Here is a 17,752-nt window from a genome sequence, read left to right as displayed (position 1 = left end):
CATGGCAGAAACCTGCTAAAGAGAGGTCAGAACCCATTGTAAATCAGTGATCCCTCGTAACACATCAAACCAATCAAATGCCTTGCTTGGGCGGAGCTCCAAGGAAGCTCACCAGATGAATGCCGTTGGAGCAACAGTGTGCGAGGACAATTTTTTTTTTTTTACAAAACAACCACTGGTGACAAAACATTTTAGAATGTTTGTGGCACACTGGGTTTCACAGTATTTCTCTTATTTTGAGATGAGCTAAAGCTSCAGCAAGATGGGAGAAATGGTCTACAATGCTGGCCATATCAATATTTTTAATATTGACGTTTCTGAGCTGTATTTGGCTGTGAAGGCTAGCATGAGGGACACGAAGTAGCTTGCCACAATGAGGTTTGTTTTGAGAAAAGTCAACTAACCTTGTAAGCTACATAGGTATAGCTAACTAGCTAGCTACTAGCTAATTCACTTTCTCTCACAATTATAAAGCCAACATTTTTTTAAACTGAAAACAGCATATTATTGACCTGAAAGGTGAACGTTAGCTGTGTTCGCATCCAGGGTCAACGATACTGTACATAAAGCTATGGGAAAAATTGCAATCATTTTGCAAGCAACATTGCTAAAATGAATAAAATAAATATCATAAAATGTTACCTGTAATGCTCATCTCCTGTTACTTACTTGTTATCTCCTTAGGCCAGTGCTGCTATCATACTGTAGGCCTATGGCTGCATTGGCGATGCATGACCTATGTATGATAAGCTGCGAAATGGATTCACATAGCTGGAATACTGAGTGACAATCAAATAAAACAGATTTGAGATCATACAACTAGACMAAAAGGAAATGTTAATTTGAGAATACAACAGACACATTAGAGACAGAACCACTTCCCCTCTTTATTGCTGGAGTGTAATATGTGATTAATCAGCAGAGACACTAATTCATTTTGAATGATAGTTAAACAATTAAAACAAGTTTAAACACTACACTGTGCCAGGTAGGCTAACGGTTAAGAGYGTTGTGCCAGTAACCCAAAGGTCGCTTGTTTGAATCCCTGAGCCGCCCAGGTGAATAATCTGTTAATACCCTTGAGCAAGGCAATTAACCCYACTTGCTCTTGTTAGTCGCTCTGAAACAGAGCGTCTGTTAAATGACAAATGTAAAGAATCAACACTTCAAAATGTACAAATAAGGTAACTCGTATGTTTAATTGAGTAGTAACAAGTAGGCTATTATTACTAAAGCACCAAATCAGGTAAACAAAAAAACCTCCATACCTTGCACCACTGGTCTCTGATCTACTGGGTGAACAGAAGTCTATTCCAGCCCAGCAATAGCACACTTGATTATCAACTCATTAAATTTGATAAGTTGAATCGGGTGTGTTATTGATGGACTAAACGGAACCCTGGACACCCAGCAGACCTCCAGCAGGGTTGGCCTGATCCAATTGTAATAGGTTTATACACTGATGTTTAACTGTATTTTTTTGTATACAACATTTGCTAACATGCATTCGGAAAGTATTCAGACCCTTGACTTTTCCCACATTTTGTATTAGTTTTTCCCCTATATCTACACACAATGCCCCATAATGACAAAGCAAAAACAGGCTTTTAGAAATTCTAGTAAATATATAAAATATATATATACAGTTGAAGTCGGAAGTTTACGTACACTTAAGTTTGAGTCATTAAATCTTGTTTTTCAACCACTCCAAAAATGTCTTGTTAACAAACTACAGTTTTGGCAAGATGGTTAGGGCATCTACTTTGTGCATGACACAAGTAATTTTTCCAACAATTGTTTACAGGCAGATTATTTCACTTATAATTCACTGTATCACAATTCCAGTGGGTCAGAAGTTTACATACACTAAAGTGATGTGCCTTTTAAACATCTTGGAAAATTATATCATGGCTTTAGAMGCTTCTGATCGGCTAATTACATTTACATTTAAGTCATTTAGCAGACGCTCTTATCCAGTGCGACTTACAAATTGGAAAGTTCATACATATTCATCCTGGTCCCCCCCGTGGGGAATGAACCCACAACCCTGGCGTTGCAAGCGCCATGCTCTACCAACTGAGCCACACGGGACCACACGGGACTCAAATTAATTGACATAATTTGAGTCAATTGGAGGTGTACCTGTGGATGTATGTCAAGGCCTACCTTCAAACTCTTTGCCTCTTTGCTTGACATCATGGGATAATAAAAATAAATCAGCCAAGACCTCTGAAAAAAAATTGTAGACCTCCACAAGTCTGGTTCATCCTTGAGAGCAATTTCCAAATGCCTGAAGGTACCACGTTCATCTGTACAAACAATAGTACGCAAGTATAAACACCATGGGACCACGCAGCCATCATACCACTCAGGAATTAGACACGTTCTGTCTCCTAGAGATGAACGTACTTTGGTGCGAAAAGTGCAARTCAATCCCAGAACAACAGCAAAGGACCTTGTGAAGATGCTGGAGGAAACGGGTACAAAAGTATCTATATCCACAGTAAAACGAGTCCTATATGGACATAACCTTAAAGGCCGCTCAGCAAGGAAGAAGCAACTGCTCAAAAACCGCCATAAAAAAGCCAGACTACGGTTTGCAACTGCACATGGGGACAAAGATTGTACTTTTTGGAGATATGTCCTCTGGTCTGATGAAACAAAAATAGAACTGTTTGGCCATAATGACCATTGTTATGTTTGGAGGAAAAAGGGGGAGGCTTGCAAGCCAAAGAACACCGTCCCAACCGTGAAGCACGGGGGTGGCAGAATCATGTTGTGGGGGTGCTTTGCTGCAGGAGGGCCTGGTGCACTTCACAAAATAGATTGCATCATGAGGGTAGGGAAATTATGTGGATACATTTAAGCAACATCTCATGACATCAGTCAGGAAGTTAAAGCTTGGTCGCAAATGGGTCTTCCAAATGGACCATGGCCCCAAGCATACTTGCAAAGTTGTGGCAAAATGGTTTAAGGACAACAAAGTCAAGGTATTGGAGTGGCCATCACAAAGCCCTGACCTCAATCCCATAAAACATTTGTGGGCCGAACTGAAAAAGCCTGTGCGAGCAAGGACGTCTACAAACCTGCCTCAGTTACACCAGCTCTGTCAGGAGGAATGGGCCAAAATTCACCCAAATTTATTGTGGGAAGATTGTGGAAGACTRCCTGAAACGTTTGACCCAAGTTAAACAATTTAAAGGCAATACTACCAAATACTAATTGAGTGTATGTAAACCTCTGACCCACTGGGAATGTGATGAAAGAAATAAAAGCTGAAATAAATCATTCTCTCTCCTATTATTCTGACATTTCACATTCTTAAAATAAAGTGATCCTAACTGACCTAAGACAGGGAATGTTTACTAGGATTAAATGTCAGGAATTGTGAAAAACTGAGTTTAAATGGATTTGTCTAAGGTGTATGTAAACTTCCGAGTTCAACTGTATATCACATTTACATCTGTATTCAGACCCTTTTTTGAAGCACCTTTGGCAGCGATTACAGCCTCTTCTTGGGTATGACGCTACAAGCTTGGCACACCTGTATTTGGGGAGTTTTTCCCATTCTTCTCTGCAGATCCTCTCAAGCTCTCAGGTTGGATGGGGAGCGTCGCTGCACAGCTATTTTCAGGTCTCCAGAGATGTTTGATTGGGTTCAAGTCCGGGCTCTGGCTGGGCCGCTCAAGGACATTCAGAGACTTGTCCCAAGGCCACTCCTGTGTTGTCTTGGCTGTGTGCTTAGGCTCGTTGTCCTGTTGGAAGGTGAACCTTCGCCCCAGTCTGAGGTCCTGGAGCAGGTTTTTATCAAGGATCTCTCTCTACTTTGCTCCGTTCATCTTCCCCCCATCCTGACTAGTCTCCCAGTCCCTGCTGCTGAAAAACATCACTGCAGCATGATGCTGCCACCACTATGCTTCAGTGATGGTGCCAGGTTTCCTCCAGATGTGACGCTTGGCATTCAGGCCAAAAAGTTCAACCTTAGTTTCATCGGACCAGAGAATCTTGTTTCTCATGGTCTGATGAGAGTCCTTCAGGTGCCTTTTGGCAAGTGGGCTGTCATGTGCCTTTTATTGAGGAGTGTCTTCTGTCTGGCCACTATCATAAAGTCCTGATTGGTGTAGTACTGCAGAGATGGTTGTCCTTCTGGAAGGTTCTCCTATTTCCACAGAGGAACTCTGGAGCTTTGTCAGTGATCATCGGGTTCTTGGTCACCTCCCTGACCAAGGTCCTTCTCCCCCGATTGCTCAGTTTGGCCTGGCGGCCAGCTCTAGGAAGAGTCTTGGTGGTTCCAAACTTCTTCCATTTAAGAATGATGGAAGTCTTGGGGACCTTCAATGTTGCAGAAATGTTTTTGTACCCTTCCCCATATCTCTGCCTTGACACAATCCTGTTTCGGTGCTCTACGGACAATTCCTTCGACCTCATGGCTTTGTTTTTGCTCTGACATGCACTGTCAACTGTGGGACCTTATATAGACAGGTGTGCCTTTCCAAATCATGTCAAATCAATTGAATTTACCACCGGTGGACTCCAATCAAGTTGTAGAATCATCTCAAGGATGATCAATGAAAACAGGATGCACCTAAGCTGAATTGAGTCTCATAGCAAAGGGTCTGAATACTTATAAGGTATGTTTTATTTTTAATATATTTTCCCCCAAATTTTGAAAATACTTAATGTCCTCCCACAATATGACCTGCCCTATCCAGCAGCTTACACTGAGACTCCTTTACTGACAGCTGGAGCGGCAACTTCATGCTCTTACATGGATGTGATCTACTAATGCATTTGGAGACTGTTTTTAATTTACTCTTATGTCAAGATAGCTAGCAAATAGAAAGTTAGCTAGCTGATGACATTTAATTCACTTAGMTAAACAGTGTGTAAAGTTAGCTAGCACCTCAATTTAGTTATCTTACAAAGCTAGCTAATAATACAGTTCACACTGCCTCTGTTTTTTGGGTCCTTACAAAAACAAAATAATAGGCAATCTTCACGATTATTGTCGGTGGTAGCAAAGCGCAACCATGTGGACGAATGGAGACAAGGACAAAAGTGTGTTTGTCACCAGAGTGGTTTAGAACGTGTTGTGACGTTTGACTTTACCAGCATAACTCACTTTCAATAAATATAATCCACACTTGATACCTTCAAAACGAGCACTTAAAACTAGCATGAGCAACAACTACCCGGACGGAAAACAGTGACGCACATAACACACAGCACCCCCTTGTACGCGCGTGTGGGGGAGGGTTCTTGAAACCTGTTTTTGCAATACAGTACAACATTCTCCAGCCCTCCAAGGGAGGGGTGTCAACGACATGATTTTGGAGGTATGGCAACACGAGACTAATCTATGGGTAATAATAGCGTTGACGGGTTACACTTGACACACTCAGTTTTCCACCACAAAACACCAGAAATGRYCAAAAAGAGTAGAACCAGCTCACCTGCTTTTACACTATGATTTGACTATTAGATATTAAATGTTTCTTTTGAAAAATATTTAAAAAGGAATAGTACCACCATATTAAAGCGAGAGTTTAGTTCACGTAACAGGGTTGACCTTAAAATAATGGATGGACTTAAAAAGAATCGGTAATCACATTAAATTAATCATCAGAAATGACTTTGTCAATGCAACAAAATAATGAGGGCTTTACAATAATGGTAAATACTTTGGGGTTAAGTGGGATAAAATATTCCTATAATCACAGAGGATGCACGAAGGGACAAGACAAAATGCTGAATTTTGTCACTTTAGCTAGTTTTCAAACATATTAAAATTTGCATTTATTTGAGTTCTCCATGTGGTTTATATTAAAAGGCACTTCATTTAATATAACAGACTTTTAAATATTGGTACACAATTTCTACTGAAAATATCAAAGGGAGGCAAGCAGGCACTTTTTTTTAATGGAATGACCCATATAGCATATCTTTATGTTGGCCTTTGTTGTGATATTACAGACATCATATAGCAGATATGTTTTGTATCAGATTAGATTGTGATGTCTTTGGGAAKACCGGTTGACTGCATCGTATAGGAGTCACATGGAACCATGGGAATTATGCTTTTCATGCTAAAAAAAAAAGACAATTGAGGGAGCATTTGAATTTCAAACCATCATCTGGCACTGTAAACCATGACTGCCTACCACTATCCAGAAACTGACCCAACAATACTAACTTTGCTCTCCTCAACACTCGAGCAATGAACAATAAAAAGTCCCCTTGCTCCATGAACTTATATCTGACAACAAGCTCCTCCTAACTGAAACTTGGCAGCACACTGGTGATTTATTTTCTCTTAACCAAGCTACTCCCGCTGGTTATGGCTACCTGTGTCACCTCCGCACCACCAGCCGTGGTGGTGGCCTCGCTGTACTGTACAACTCTAAAATCTAAATAACCTACTGTCTCTCCCTACTGTCTGTAAATGACTGAACTGTCTCTCCCTACTGTCTCCTCATTTGAATACATTGCTTACAACCCCCCCCCTGCTTACTGTTGCTTAGTGTTATGAATATTCATGTGGACACATCAAACTAAAAACTTGCCTCTGTTTTCATTGCTGTTCTGGACCGTTTCAATATTACCCAAGATGTCAATTTTCCAACTCACATCAATGGACACATACTTGACCTCGTCTGCTCTGTTGGCCTCAACCTAACTCATATTTTCCCCTCCCTGTTCCCACTGTCTGACCACACAATCCTTAATTTCTCACTTACCTCATACTCACAACACTGGCAAACGCCTCATCTCTTTCCGCAACATCAAAGTTGTTGACCCCCTCCAACTCTGATGCCATCTGCTCTGCCCTGCCCCTTGACCACACCCCCAACTCACCTAATGAACAAGCTGCCCAATTCAATACTGCTCTATCTGACTCCCTCAACTCTCTGGCCCCCCTCCAAACTAAACCGGTCTCCTCTTCCCCATGGTTTACCCCTGAGGTCCATGCCCTGTGAAGCGAGCAGGAAGTCTGGCCTCACTGTCCACGCTGAGGCCTACAAACTACACCTCTCCACCTACAGAGATGCCCTCCGTGCTGCCAGGTCCACCTACTTCTCAAACTACTTCAGCCCCGTGATGACACCTTCTCTACTCCCTCCACTGAACTCTGCAACTCCTTCCTTCAGGTTTTCAAGGACAAGATCACCAAAATCAACTCATTACTGACTGATCAATCTCCCTCAGCCACCCCTCTCCCTGTTAACCTTCCAACCGTCACACCTGAAAACTGACTCTCTGAATTTGCCCCATTTGACTCTCCTTATATCTAAAAACTTGTCAACTCATGTATTCCAAGTCTACAACTTCCTCCATGGATCATCTCCCCACTGTTCTCATCAAAGCCTGCCTGCCTGTTCTCTGTCCATATATCACACACATTGTCAACCTCTCCCTCGCCCACGGAACTGTCCCCTCCAACTACAAAACAGCTGCAGTCACCTCAATCTTAAAAAAGCCAGGACTGGACACTACCATCCTCAATAACTTCCACCCCATTTCCAACCTCCCCTTCCTTGCCAAGACTCCAGAACCTACAGTTGCCTCCCAATTACAAACCCACCTGCTAATCAACAACCTGTTTGAGTCTCTCCAGTCTGGTTTCCGCCCCTCCACAGTATTGAAACTGCACTCCTCAAAGTTATCAATGACCTCATCTCTGCTGATGCTGGTGCCCTCAACATCCTGATTCTCCTTGACCGGATTGCCACTTTTGACACAGTGAGCCATCAGATCCTCCTCACCAGGCTGGAGAGCCTGGCTACAATCATACCTCACAAACCGGACGCACAACATCTCCCTCAATGGCCACACCTCAGACTCAGCTGCAGTTATACAGAGTGTTCCCAAGGGCTCTGTGCTGGGTCCCTTACTCATCTACATCCTCCCTCTTGGTCAGATCCTCCATCACATCAACCTTGACTTCCACTTCTATGCCGATGACACCCAGATCTACCTCAGCACCAAATCCCTCCTCAACCCACCTCTGACGAACATTGAATCCTGCCTCTACAATAAAAACAAAACTTCCTTAGGCTCAACAGTGATAAAACAGAACTTCTCCACCCTCAGCAAAGCTGGCACCCTCACCATTGACGACACCACTGTCTCGCTCTCCCTCTATGCACGAAACCTTGGCGTCATCCTGGACTCCACCCTTTCATTTGACTACCACATAAGACAGGCTCTTTAAACCTCATTCTTCCACCTCTGTAACATTGCCACGGTCAGGTCCTTCTTCTCCCGTCCTGTCGCTGAAACCCTCATATATGCATTCATCTCCTCCCGTCTTGACTACTGCATCTCACTACCCTCTGGCATCAACTCAAGCTCTCTCCATAAGCTCCAAGTAGTTCAAAAACTCTGCAGCCCAACTCCTCACCAACACTTAGTCCTGACAGCACTTTGGCGACAGGGGCTTCTCCAGGGTTGCTCCAGCCTCCAGCCGTCTGTGACTCGGATCCATCACTGTCTTTCAGGCCCTCCTAAAGCCCCACCTCTTTGACAAGGCCTACCGCTAAGACCCCCCCCCCCCCCAGCAACATACATACATTACATACATACATACATACATACATACATACATACATACTACTACATACACACACTACACACATACATCATACATACACACATACAGTGGGAGAACAAGTATTTGATACACGCGATTTTGCAGGTTTTCCTACTTACAAAGCTGTAGAGGTCTTAATTCTATCATGGTGACACTTCAACTATGAGAGACGGAATCTAAAACAAAAATCCAGAAAATCACATTGTATGATTTTTAAGTAATTAATTTGCATTTTATTGCATGACATAAGTATTTGATACATCAGAAAAGCAGATCTTAATATTTGGTACAGAAACCTTTGTTTGCAATTACAGAGATCATACGTTTCCTGTAGTTCTTGACCAGGTTTGCACACACTGCAGCAGGGATTTTGGCCCACTCCTCCATACAGATCTTCTCAGATCCTTCAGGTTTCGGGCTGTCGCTGGGCATACGGACTTTCCAGCTCCCTCCAAAGATTTTCTATTGGGTTCAGGTCTGGAGACTGGCTAGGCCACTCCAGGACCTTGAGATGCTTCTTACGGCGCCATCTCTAGTTGCCCTGGCTGTGTGGTTTCGGGTCGTTGTCATGCTGGAAGACCCAGCCACGACCCATCTTCAATGCTCTTATGAGGGAAGGAGGTTGTTGGCCAAGATCTCGCGATACATGCCCCATCCATCCTCCCCTCAATACGGTGCAGTCACCTGTACCCTTTGCGAAAAAGCATCCCCAAAGAATGATGTTTCCACTCTCATGCTTCACGGTTGGGATGGTGTCTTGGGGTTGTACTCATCCTTCTTCTTCCTCCAAACACGGCGGTGGAGTTTAGACCAAAAAGCTCTATTTTTGTCTCATCAGCCACATGACTGCTTCTCCCATTCCTCCTCTGGATCATCCAGAGGTCATTGGCAAACTTCAGACGGGCCTGGACATGCGCTGGCTTGAGCAGGTGGACCTTGCGTGCGCTGCAGGATTTTAATCCATGACGGTGTAGTGTGTTACTAATGGTTTTCTTTGAGACTGTGGTCCCAGCTCTCTTCAGGTCATTGACCAGGTCCTGCCGTGTAGTTCTGGGCTGATAACTCACCTTCTCATGATCATTGATGCCCCACGAGGTGAGATCTTGCCTGGAGCCCCAGACCGAGGGTGATTGACCGTCATCTTGAACTTCTTCCATTTTCTAATAATTGCGCCAACATTGTTGCCTTCTCACCAAGCTGCTTGCCTATTGTCCTGTAGCCATCCCAGCTGTTGCATGTCTACAATTTATCCTGATGTCCTTATACAGCTCTCTGGTCTTGGCCATTGTGGAGAGGTTGGAGTCTGTTTGATTGGTGTGTGGACAGGTGTCTTTTATAGGTAAGGAGTTCAAACAGGTGCAGTTAATACAGGTAATGAGTGAGAACGGAGGGCTCTCTTAAGAAAAACTACAGGTCTGTGAGAGCCGGAATTCTTACTGGTTGGTAGGTGATCAAATACTTATGTCATGCAATAAAATGCAATTAATTACTTTAAATCATACAATGTGATTTTCTGGATTTTGTTTAGATTCCGTCTCTCACAGTTGAAGTGTACCTATGATAAAATTACAGACCTCTACATGCTTTGTAAGTAGGAAAACCTGCAAAATCGGCAGTGTATCAAATACTTGTTCTCCCCACTGTACATACACACACACCACACACACACAAACATACAACACACACACCACACACAAACACACACACACACACACACACCCACACACACACACACACACACACACAACACACGGGGCGCGAGCGAGGCGACACAACCCCACCAACACACACACACACACACAAGCAAAGAAATACACTACTAAGACACTCCTCTCCTCACCATACTGAGCAGTACCTAACCCTTACCCTACCACTTAACCAAACTGGGTTCAAATCCCAACCCTCCTCATACACTGATACATTTATTAATGTTTAGTCTGATGTTTTGATTTGACTCCTGTTTTAATGTTGTTTTTCGTTTCTATAATTGTAAAGCGACTTTGGGTCCTTAAAGTGCTATATAAGTTCCATGTATTACTAGCAGTATTCAACGGAAATCGTTTGCATGGATAGTTTAACAACTGTGTGAGAATTTTGGCACATATACTTAGGCGTACATCTGGCACTTGCCATTTCACATAAAAAATGTTGCACACTATCATAGAAATCACTTAGCTAAAGTAAACAAACAACAATAGCCTCTTTGGAGTTTCTGTATTGTCCGGCCGAGTACAGAGTTCACCATTTCCAACCCTTAATCTTTCCATTCCAGAACACAGTGTCCAGACCAGCAGCAGGAAAGAACACTGCAGCCCAATAAAAGAGGAGAAAAACAACACCTCTCTTCCATGTTCTAATACTAAAGGGCAACTAACTGCAGCCTTGTCATCTGCTAGATGATTCTATATCCCAATAAATCACCAGGGTGTAACCGGTACTCTGGCTGCCACTGCACCACGTTTGAAGTGGCTCCTGGCTTGCAGTGGGTCCCGGCTGCAGCTGCCAGTCCTCCAGGGCTCAGTCCCAGTCTCAGTCCCAGTCCCTTATGGTTATGTCCAGAGGTGGAAAAAGTACCCAATTGTCATACTTGAGGTAAAGTCTAAAAGTGGTTTTAAATATACTTAAGTATCAAAAGTACAAGTATAAATCATTTCTAATTCCTTATTAAGCAAACCAGACCTCATCATTTTCTTGTTTTTTTTGTTTACAGATAGCCAGGGGCACACTCCAACACTTAGACATAATTTACAAACGAAGCGTGTGTTTAGTGAGTCCGTCAGATCAGAGGCAGTAGGGATGACCAGGGATGTTCTCTTGATAAGTGTGAGAATTAGACCATTTTCCTGTTCTGCTAAGCATTCAAAATGTAACGAATACTTTTGTGTGACAGGGAAAATGTATGGAGTAAAAAGTACATAATTTTCTTTAGGAATGTGGTGAAGGGCCTCCCGGGTGGCGCAGTGGTCTAGGGCACTGCATCGCAGTGCTAAGCTGCGCCACCAGAGTCTCTGGGTTCGCGCCCAGGCTCTGTCGCAGCCGGCCGCGACCGGGAGGTCCGTGGGGCGACGCACAATTGGCATAGCGTCGTCCGGGTTAGGGAGGGTTTGGCCGGTAGGGATATCCTTGTCTCATCGCGCTCCAGCGACTCCTGTGGCGGGCCGGGCGCAGTGCRCGCTAACCAAGGGGGCCAGGTACACGGTGTTTCCTCCGACACATTGGTGCGGCTGGCTTCCGGGTTGGAGGCGCGCTGTGTTAAAGAAGCAGTGCGGCTTGGTTGGGTTGTGCTTCGGAGGACGCATGGCTTTCGACCTTCGTCTCTCCCGAGCCCGTACGGGAGTTGTAGCGATGAGACAAGATAGTAATTACTAGCGATTGGATACCACGAAAATTGGRGAGAAAATGGGATAAAAAAAWWAATAATTACAAAATTAAAAAAAGGAATGTGGTGAAGTAAAAGTTGTGTAAAWTATAAATAGTAAAGTATATTACAGATACCCCAAAAAACTACTTAAGTAAAAATATTTGAAAGTACTACTTAAGTACTTTACACCACTGGTTATGAATAAGGGGCAACACCAACAGGCACATCACCCGCCCAGTTCTCTTCCTTCTACCCATCTCCCAGCTGTGCGCGCACACACACACACACACACACACACACACACAGACACACAGACACTTGCCTGTGTACAAGGGGCACATGGATGAAAGGACTTCTGTCTGTTTACAGTGTGATCTGGCCACAATGCGTGCAGCGTCCTGATACCGCTCTGGGGACACAACACATGCATTCTGCTGGCAAAGTGTTCCCTCCGTTCTCTCCCTCAGCCTGTGAGACACGCTTTCCTCTTTGTTTTGGTTCTCATTTGGCGCGGCATTAGCACAACCCTCTCATGCGGAGGAAAGCMTGGCTGTTGGATCGGTGGAGAGCCACCTGCTTTGCGGACATGGTTTCAAACAAAGCTCATGTGTTGTGAGTTGAAATGCTACGGAGTCAATTATCTATGTGGCCGTGCCATGTCCTGACATCCAGTGTCCACCCATAAGTTATGAAATAAGTACTAAATGTACTAAAATAATGACCGTAATATTTATGTAATAATATGGGGGAAGTCACATCTCTCATGTTTATGCCTATAGTACTGTATACACATTTCAGCGGTCAATAGACTCCTTTAATCACTGTGCTCTAACATCAAAACTGTAATGGTTTCACCCCCTCACCATCTTCATTATGCCTAGCTACTCAAATAAGATGTACAATACCGCTCTCTAGTGGCAAGAATGAAGTCAATCATGTTGAATGGATTTACAGTGAATTTTCCATTTACTTGCATTGACTCAGTCCAGAATCCCTGCTTATACTGTCCGTTTTGTTCTTCACTCTGATTGGTGTACCTCTCCTGTGTCTTCTAGGTGATGGACAGTTCCATGCCTCTGATTGGTGAGCACGTGGAGGAGGACAGGCAGCTGATCACTGATCTAGTGATCAATAAGATGTGCAGCGTGCTGCTTGGTATCAACACACCACAGCCCAGTGCTGTGAAGGTAAATCTCTTTCACCTCTTCTCCAGAGTGTAACACTTATGGATTTTCATTTTAATTGATTATGTAGATTCGATCTCAAAAGTAATGAACAATTGCTTCAAATAAGCCCTTGTGTAGGGAGTATATCAAACCAACCATGCATCATGCACTATTACTGTCCATTTTCAATGCTTTTCATTTCACAGCCACAGACGACCCAGCCAAGAAGGGCCCAAGGTAAAGAGACCTCCATCGACATCTTATCACCAGTTTGATTGCTACAACAATTGATTGCTGTTGTGGTGAATATGAATATTATGATAGTGTTGAGAAATACACATAGTAGTTCCTTGAGTCTGAGACGAAACATGAGTGTGTGTTCGCTCTGCAGGTGGGCATCGCTCTGGCTCTGGTTCTCCCTCCCAGTCAGCCCAGGGTTCTCCTCAGCGAGCCCGCTCAGCTAACACCTCTCCCAGCCAGGCCTTCCAGCCAGGACCCATCCCACCTCCCGCCGCCACCGGCCCTGGCACCCAGAAACAACCTCCTCAACTGAAGTAAGTGATCAAATGCCTCAAATCTAATTTCCATGATCAAGGCTGATGTTATCACGGGTGTGTAATACTAATACTATCTCCACAGAAGAATATAATTAAGGCATAAGGGGGTGTGTTATATGGCCAATATACCATGACTGAGGGCTGTTCTTAAGCACGACTCAACGCGGAGTGCCTGGATACAGACCTTAGCCGTGGTATGTTGGCCATATACCACAAACCCCCAAAGTGCCTTATTGCTATTATAAACTGGTTACCAACATAATTACAACAGTAAAAATTTATATTTTGTCATACTCGTGGTATACGATGTTATGTACCACGGCTTTCAGCCAATCAGCATTCAGGGCTCGAACCACCCAGTTTATGTCTTATATTGGCCATATACCACACCTCCTCGGGCCTTATTGCTTAATTAGAATTGTAAAGAAATCTACTGTGCTAAGTACAAGATCTCTAGTAAAAGTTCTGTGAAAACCTTAAACTGTCGTCTGATCATTAAAACCTTCTGGGTGAGTACTAGGAATATATCTACTTGGAGCAGATCTGTGCAGATGCCACAAACGGCTGCTAGATGGAGACATTGTATAAAGATTTTACCGTACATGCTCCTGTAGCTCGACACTTCCTGTTTACAAAAATACTCTATTATAATCTCTGACATGCMAACTTTTGTTCCTGTTTAATGGCTGTTAATAATGGCCTGCATTTACAGGATGCTCAGCTCCAGCCACCTCTTCAGATAATAATATGTGATAAARGTKAAACTACCTCTTGAGTTTTGATTCTCTCGTAACTCCTCCCTAGTTCAATGTGGATTGGCTGTACATGGCAAAGGGGTTGTCGGTTGGGCAATTTGCAACTAGATTTCTCCACAACCATTCCTCAGTTTGCCTCCTGGCTCGGATACACTTCGAAAGTTTGACTGTATTTCTGTCCATGTACATTCGTTGGCTTTGCTATAATAAACATTAACATGTGTCTTCTAAGATTAAGCTCCTTTGTAAAAATGTTGTTGGCTTTAGAGAGCAAWGTGCACTAGTTTATTCCCTATTGTGTGTGTCATTGGCCAGCCTCTGTTGATCAAACTGTGCAGTGGCGAAGTTGGCAGAATACGATCCCCTCGCCCCTCTTCACACATGCACATGCATGAATGCACGCACATACATCCACCTTCTCCATGTTGCATGCCCCTCAGGCCTCAGCCTCACTCTCACTTTCGCGCCTTGCAGCAAATCCCAGTCGCTCACCAACACCTTCACTGAGACCCTGAAAGGGAACGCCACGGACGATGAGGCCAAGGCAGAGACCATCCGCAGCCTGCGCCAGTCCTTCGCCAGCCTCTTCTCCGACTAACTTCAACAGACTCCCCATATCCATCCGCCTGCTGTCAGCCATCGGCCTCCAGAAGAGCTCCAAGATACCATTATTTTACAGGACGCGCTCAGTCAACCCACAGAGCGGGAGCTTCCTGTGCACCACTTCCTACTTCCTGTTCTTATCCATAAATGGCAGGTTGAGAGCGTCCACCTCTCAGAATCATCCGTCAAATAAAAAAATTAATTAGGCTATAGTTCATCTAGTACTGCTTGGTTGGTGTAGTTGAGATGTCGGTTTGCATTCTATTTGTTCATCATCTGATTCATTCTTTTGTTTTGGTCATATTTGTGTTTTATCAACTTCAAGGATGTTGATATACTTTGGGAGAGAAAGGCAATATTACAGTATTTATAAATGACCAATAATAGTGTATGAGCTAGGTTCACCAGCCATGCTTAGCACCTTGCCAGTCTCATTTCATAGAAATACGATTGCCATGTCTTGTAGACCCATACATATTGATTGGCTGATATTACAATATAATGATTTGTGATTTTGCTTTGGCCTTTGAGTAACAAAGTATTTTTGATTTMAAATTCCTTGTATTAGGTCAAGATAGTTTAGGCTATATACTGTACCTGTCAATTTGCAATTATACGAGGCGGAAATATTATCTTAAGTCTTCCATCACAGACATTTCTTCCCTAACTTCTAAGCATTTATGAACTATCCAGTGTAAGTAGCGCTATGAACAATTTTTCTTTAAATATTGGGCATTTGATTTACTACTATTCCCTTGCTGTGTATCGAAAGGTGGGAATTATGTACATAACACAGAGAAGAAGTGCTGACATCTTTGCTTCAATAGTTATAAGATCAGTTACCTTTTAATTCTGTACATACTGTAAGGTTGCAAATACTCCTGGGAGAATGACATTTACTTCTGATCCTTGGGTTTTGAATTGAAGCGTTGTCGAATGGAATAGACATGATTTTCAATGTGTTGGTATGTCTATAGCTTACATCCACTTCAGGAAATGACAAAGTCGTCTTGTAATACTCAGCTACCACATATGCACATATTCTATMTACGCTAACGATACTATCTGATAGCTGAATGTCCATATTATCTCCCCCCCTATCTCATTATAATAGAGAAGGACAGACCAATCGCATGACTGGTGTAGTTTGTTCTTTTGACTTAAGTGCAAACATTTTAAGTCTCTGCGCCCAAATGGATTTTCTGTTTTTGACTGGTATGAAAWATGGCAATTCTATTTCATGGATTGAATATTATTGTCCGCATACTTTCTTTTTAGTAATTGCACTTAAGTCGCACTATCAGCAATATGGGTGAAATTAAACTCCATCTTGATTTAAATACATTTTTAAACAGTTAAGATTGTCTTTTCACTTTCAAACTATTTATTGTCCTAAACATATATGCCAATCATAGTAAGGTATTATTATCAAAATGGACCAAATGATATGTTTGTATTGTAAAACCTGTGTGTTTTAATTATTTTGTCTGTTGAATGTGAAATGCTTCTACAATTCAAAGTACCGACTACTATGAAAAGCCATAACAAAACAACGATTTACTGAAAATCTGTTTTTTTGTTTACTCGTTATCACTGTGAGTGTTAGTTACGCTTCTAACGATTCWATCGTTTTGCTTCTACGAGTGTTGATTTATAGTGTACATAGGTATAATGCTGTAAGCTTGTGAATGCCACACGTCCATAGTGATTTATTTAGTAATTTGTTAATTGACCATTTCAGTAAGCAAATAATGTTAATTAGGCACTGAAGAAATTCAGAATTGAGTGGTGAGGTTATCTAGTAACTACCTCAATTCCAGCAAGCTGTGATGCTAGTAGTAGTTACCACTAATACTCTGAAGTGGGTGGAATTAAGACAAAAAAAAGGAATGGCTTTCACYTGACCTAATCTGTATGTCTGCATGTAATCCTACAATTTTAATCCTAACATTCATACAGTAAATTTGATGTACTGTCTCTCAAGTAGTTATTTCCTGTGAGTAAAAGGCAATAGACCCATACATTAGTCTATCTACGGTCAATAACTAAATGAATATGACATGGTTTTCCTATCATGATTTACATTTACATGTCATTGCAATGGAGAATTAACAGCAATAGCCCTTAAAAATGTATGTTTATTAAAGTGTGCCCAATGCCATTCAACAGATGCTCAGAAGTCATCTACACCAGCGTTGAATAGCCGTCCACATCKCTTATTTTCCAATCTAACAGAACCTACTGTCACATATCCTCTTATGATGAGCATCCGCTGGAAGGCATTGTGTGCCCCCCTGTGTGTTACTGATATAAGTGTGGCATGAAAACTGACCCCTGGTGTGCCTCTGGTGTAACAATATTGTMATGTAAATAATTGCTGTTGTCTGGCTGCTTATACTGTATGAAGTGTGCGATGCATAATGTGTGGTAGTGTTATAGATGCAAGTTATTTTAACATTGTTTTGTTATTTTGTTCAGTTTTTATTAAAAGTGACATATTTTATTACACTTACAGTGGTAAGTCTTTTATTTTTCGTATTGACAAAGCATTGTACAGCGACGATTATAAACCCCTGTTATACAACCATGTAATATCCCATCTCAGGTACTGTAGAATGCATAGCATCATGTCCCCATTGTCTTTGTCATAAGGAATACCCAGACACGGGATCTTTAGGACGTGAAACTCATAGAACACAGAGGATTTACAAGGTGAGTGC

General features: G+C 42.6%; 1 protein-coding gene across 1 annotated transcript in view; it reads left to right on the top strand.

Moving 5' to 3' along the window:
* The window catches only part of LOC111950806 (synapsin-3), a 123,337-nt gene extending 105,797 nt beyond the window's left edge, over positions 1–17,540 (top strand). The window contains exons 11-14 of the mRNA XM_023968710.2: positions 13,007–13,138; positions 13,324–13,354; positions 13,509–13,671; positions 14,904–17,540. Of these exons, the coding sequence (XP_023824478.1) occupies positions 13,007–13,138; positions 13,324–13,354; positions 13,509–13,671; positions 14,904–15,027 (450 nt within the window). The 3' untranslated portion in view covers positions 15,028–17,540. The remainder of the gene's footprint in view (positions 1–13,006; positions 13,139–13,323; positions 13,355–13,508; positions 13,672–14,903) is intronic.
* Positions 17,541–17,752: the final 212 nt, after the last annotated feature.

This window comes from Salvelinus sp. IW2-2015, linkage group LG3 (assembly GCF_002910315.2).
Source record: "Salvelinus sp. IW2-2015 linkage group LG3, ASM291031v2, whole genome shotgun sequence".
In the NCBI taxonomy this organism is placed as follows: Eukaryota; Metazoa; Chordata; class Actinopteri; order Salmoniformes; family Salmonidae; genus Salvelinus; species Salvelinus sp. IW2-2015.
This window is presented reverse-complemented; position numbering and strand designations above follow the sequence as displayed.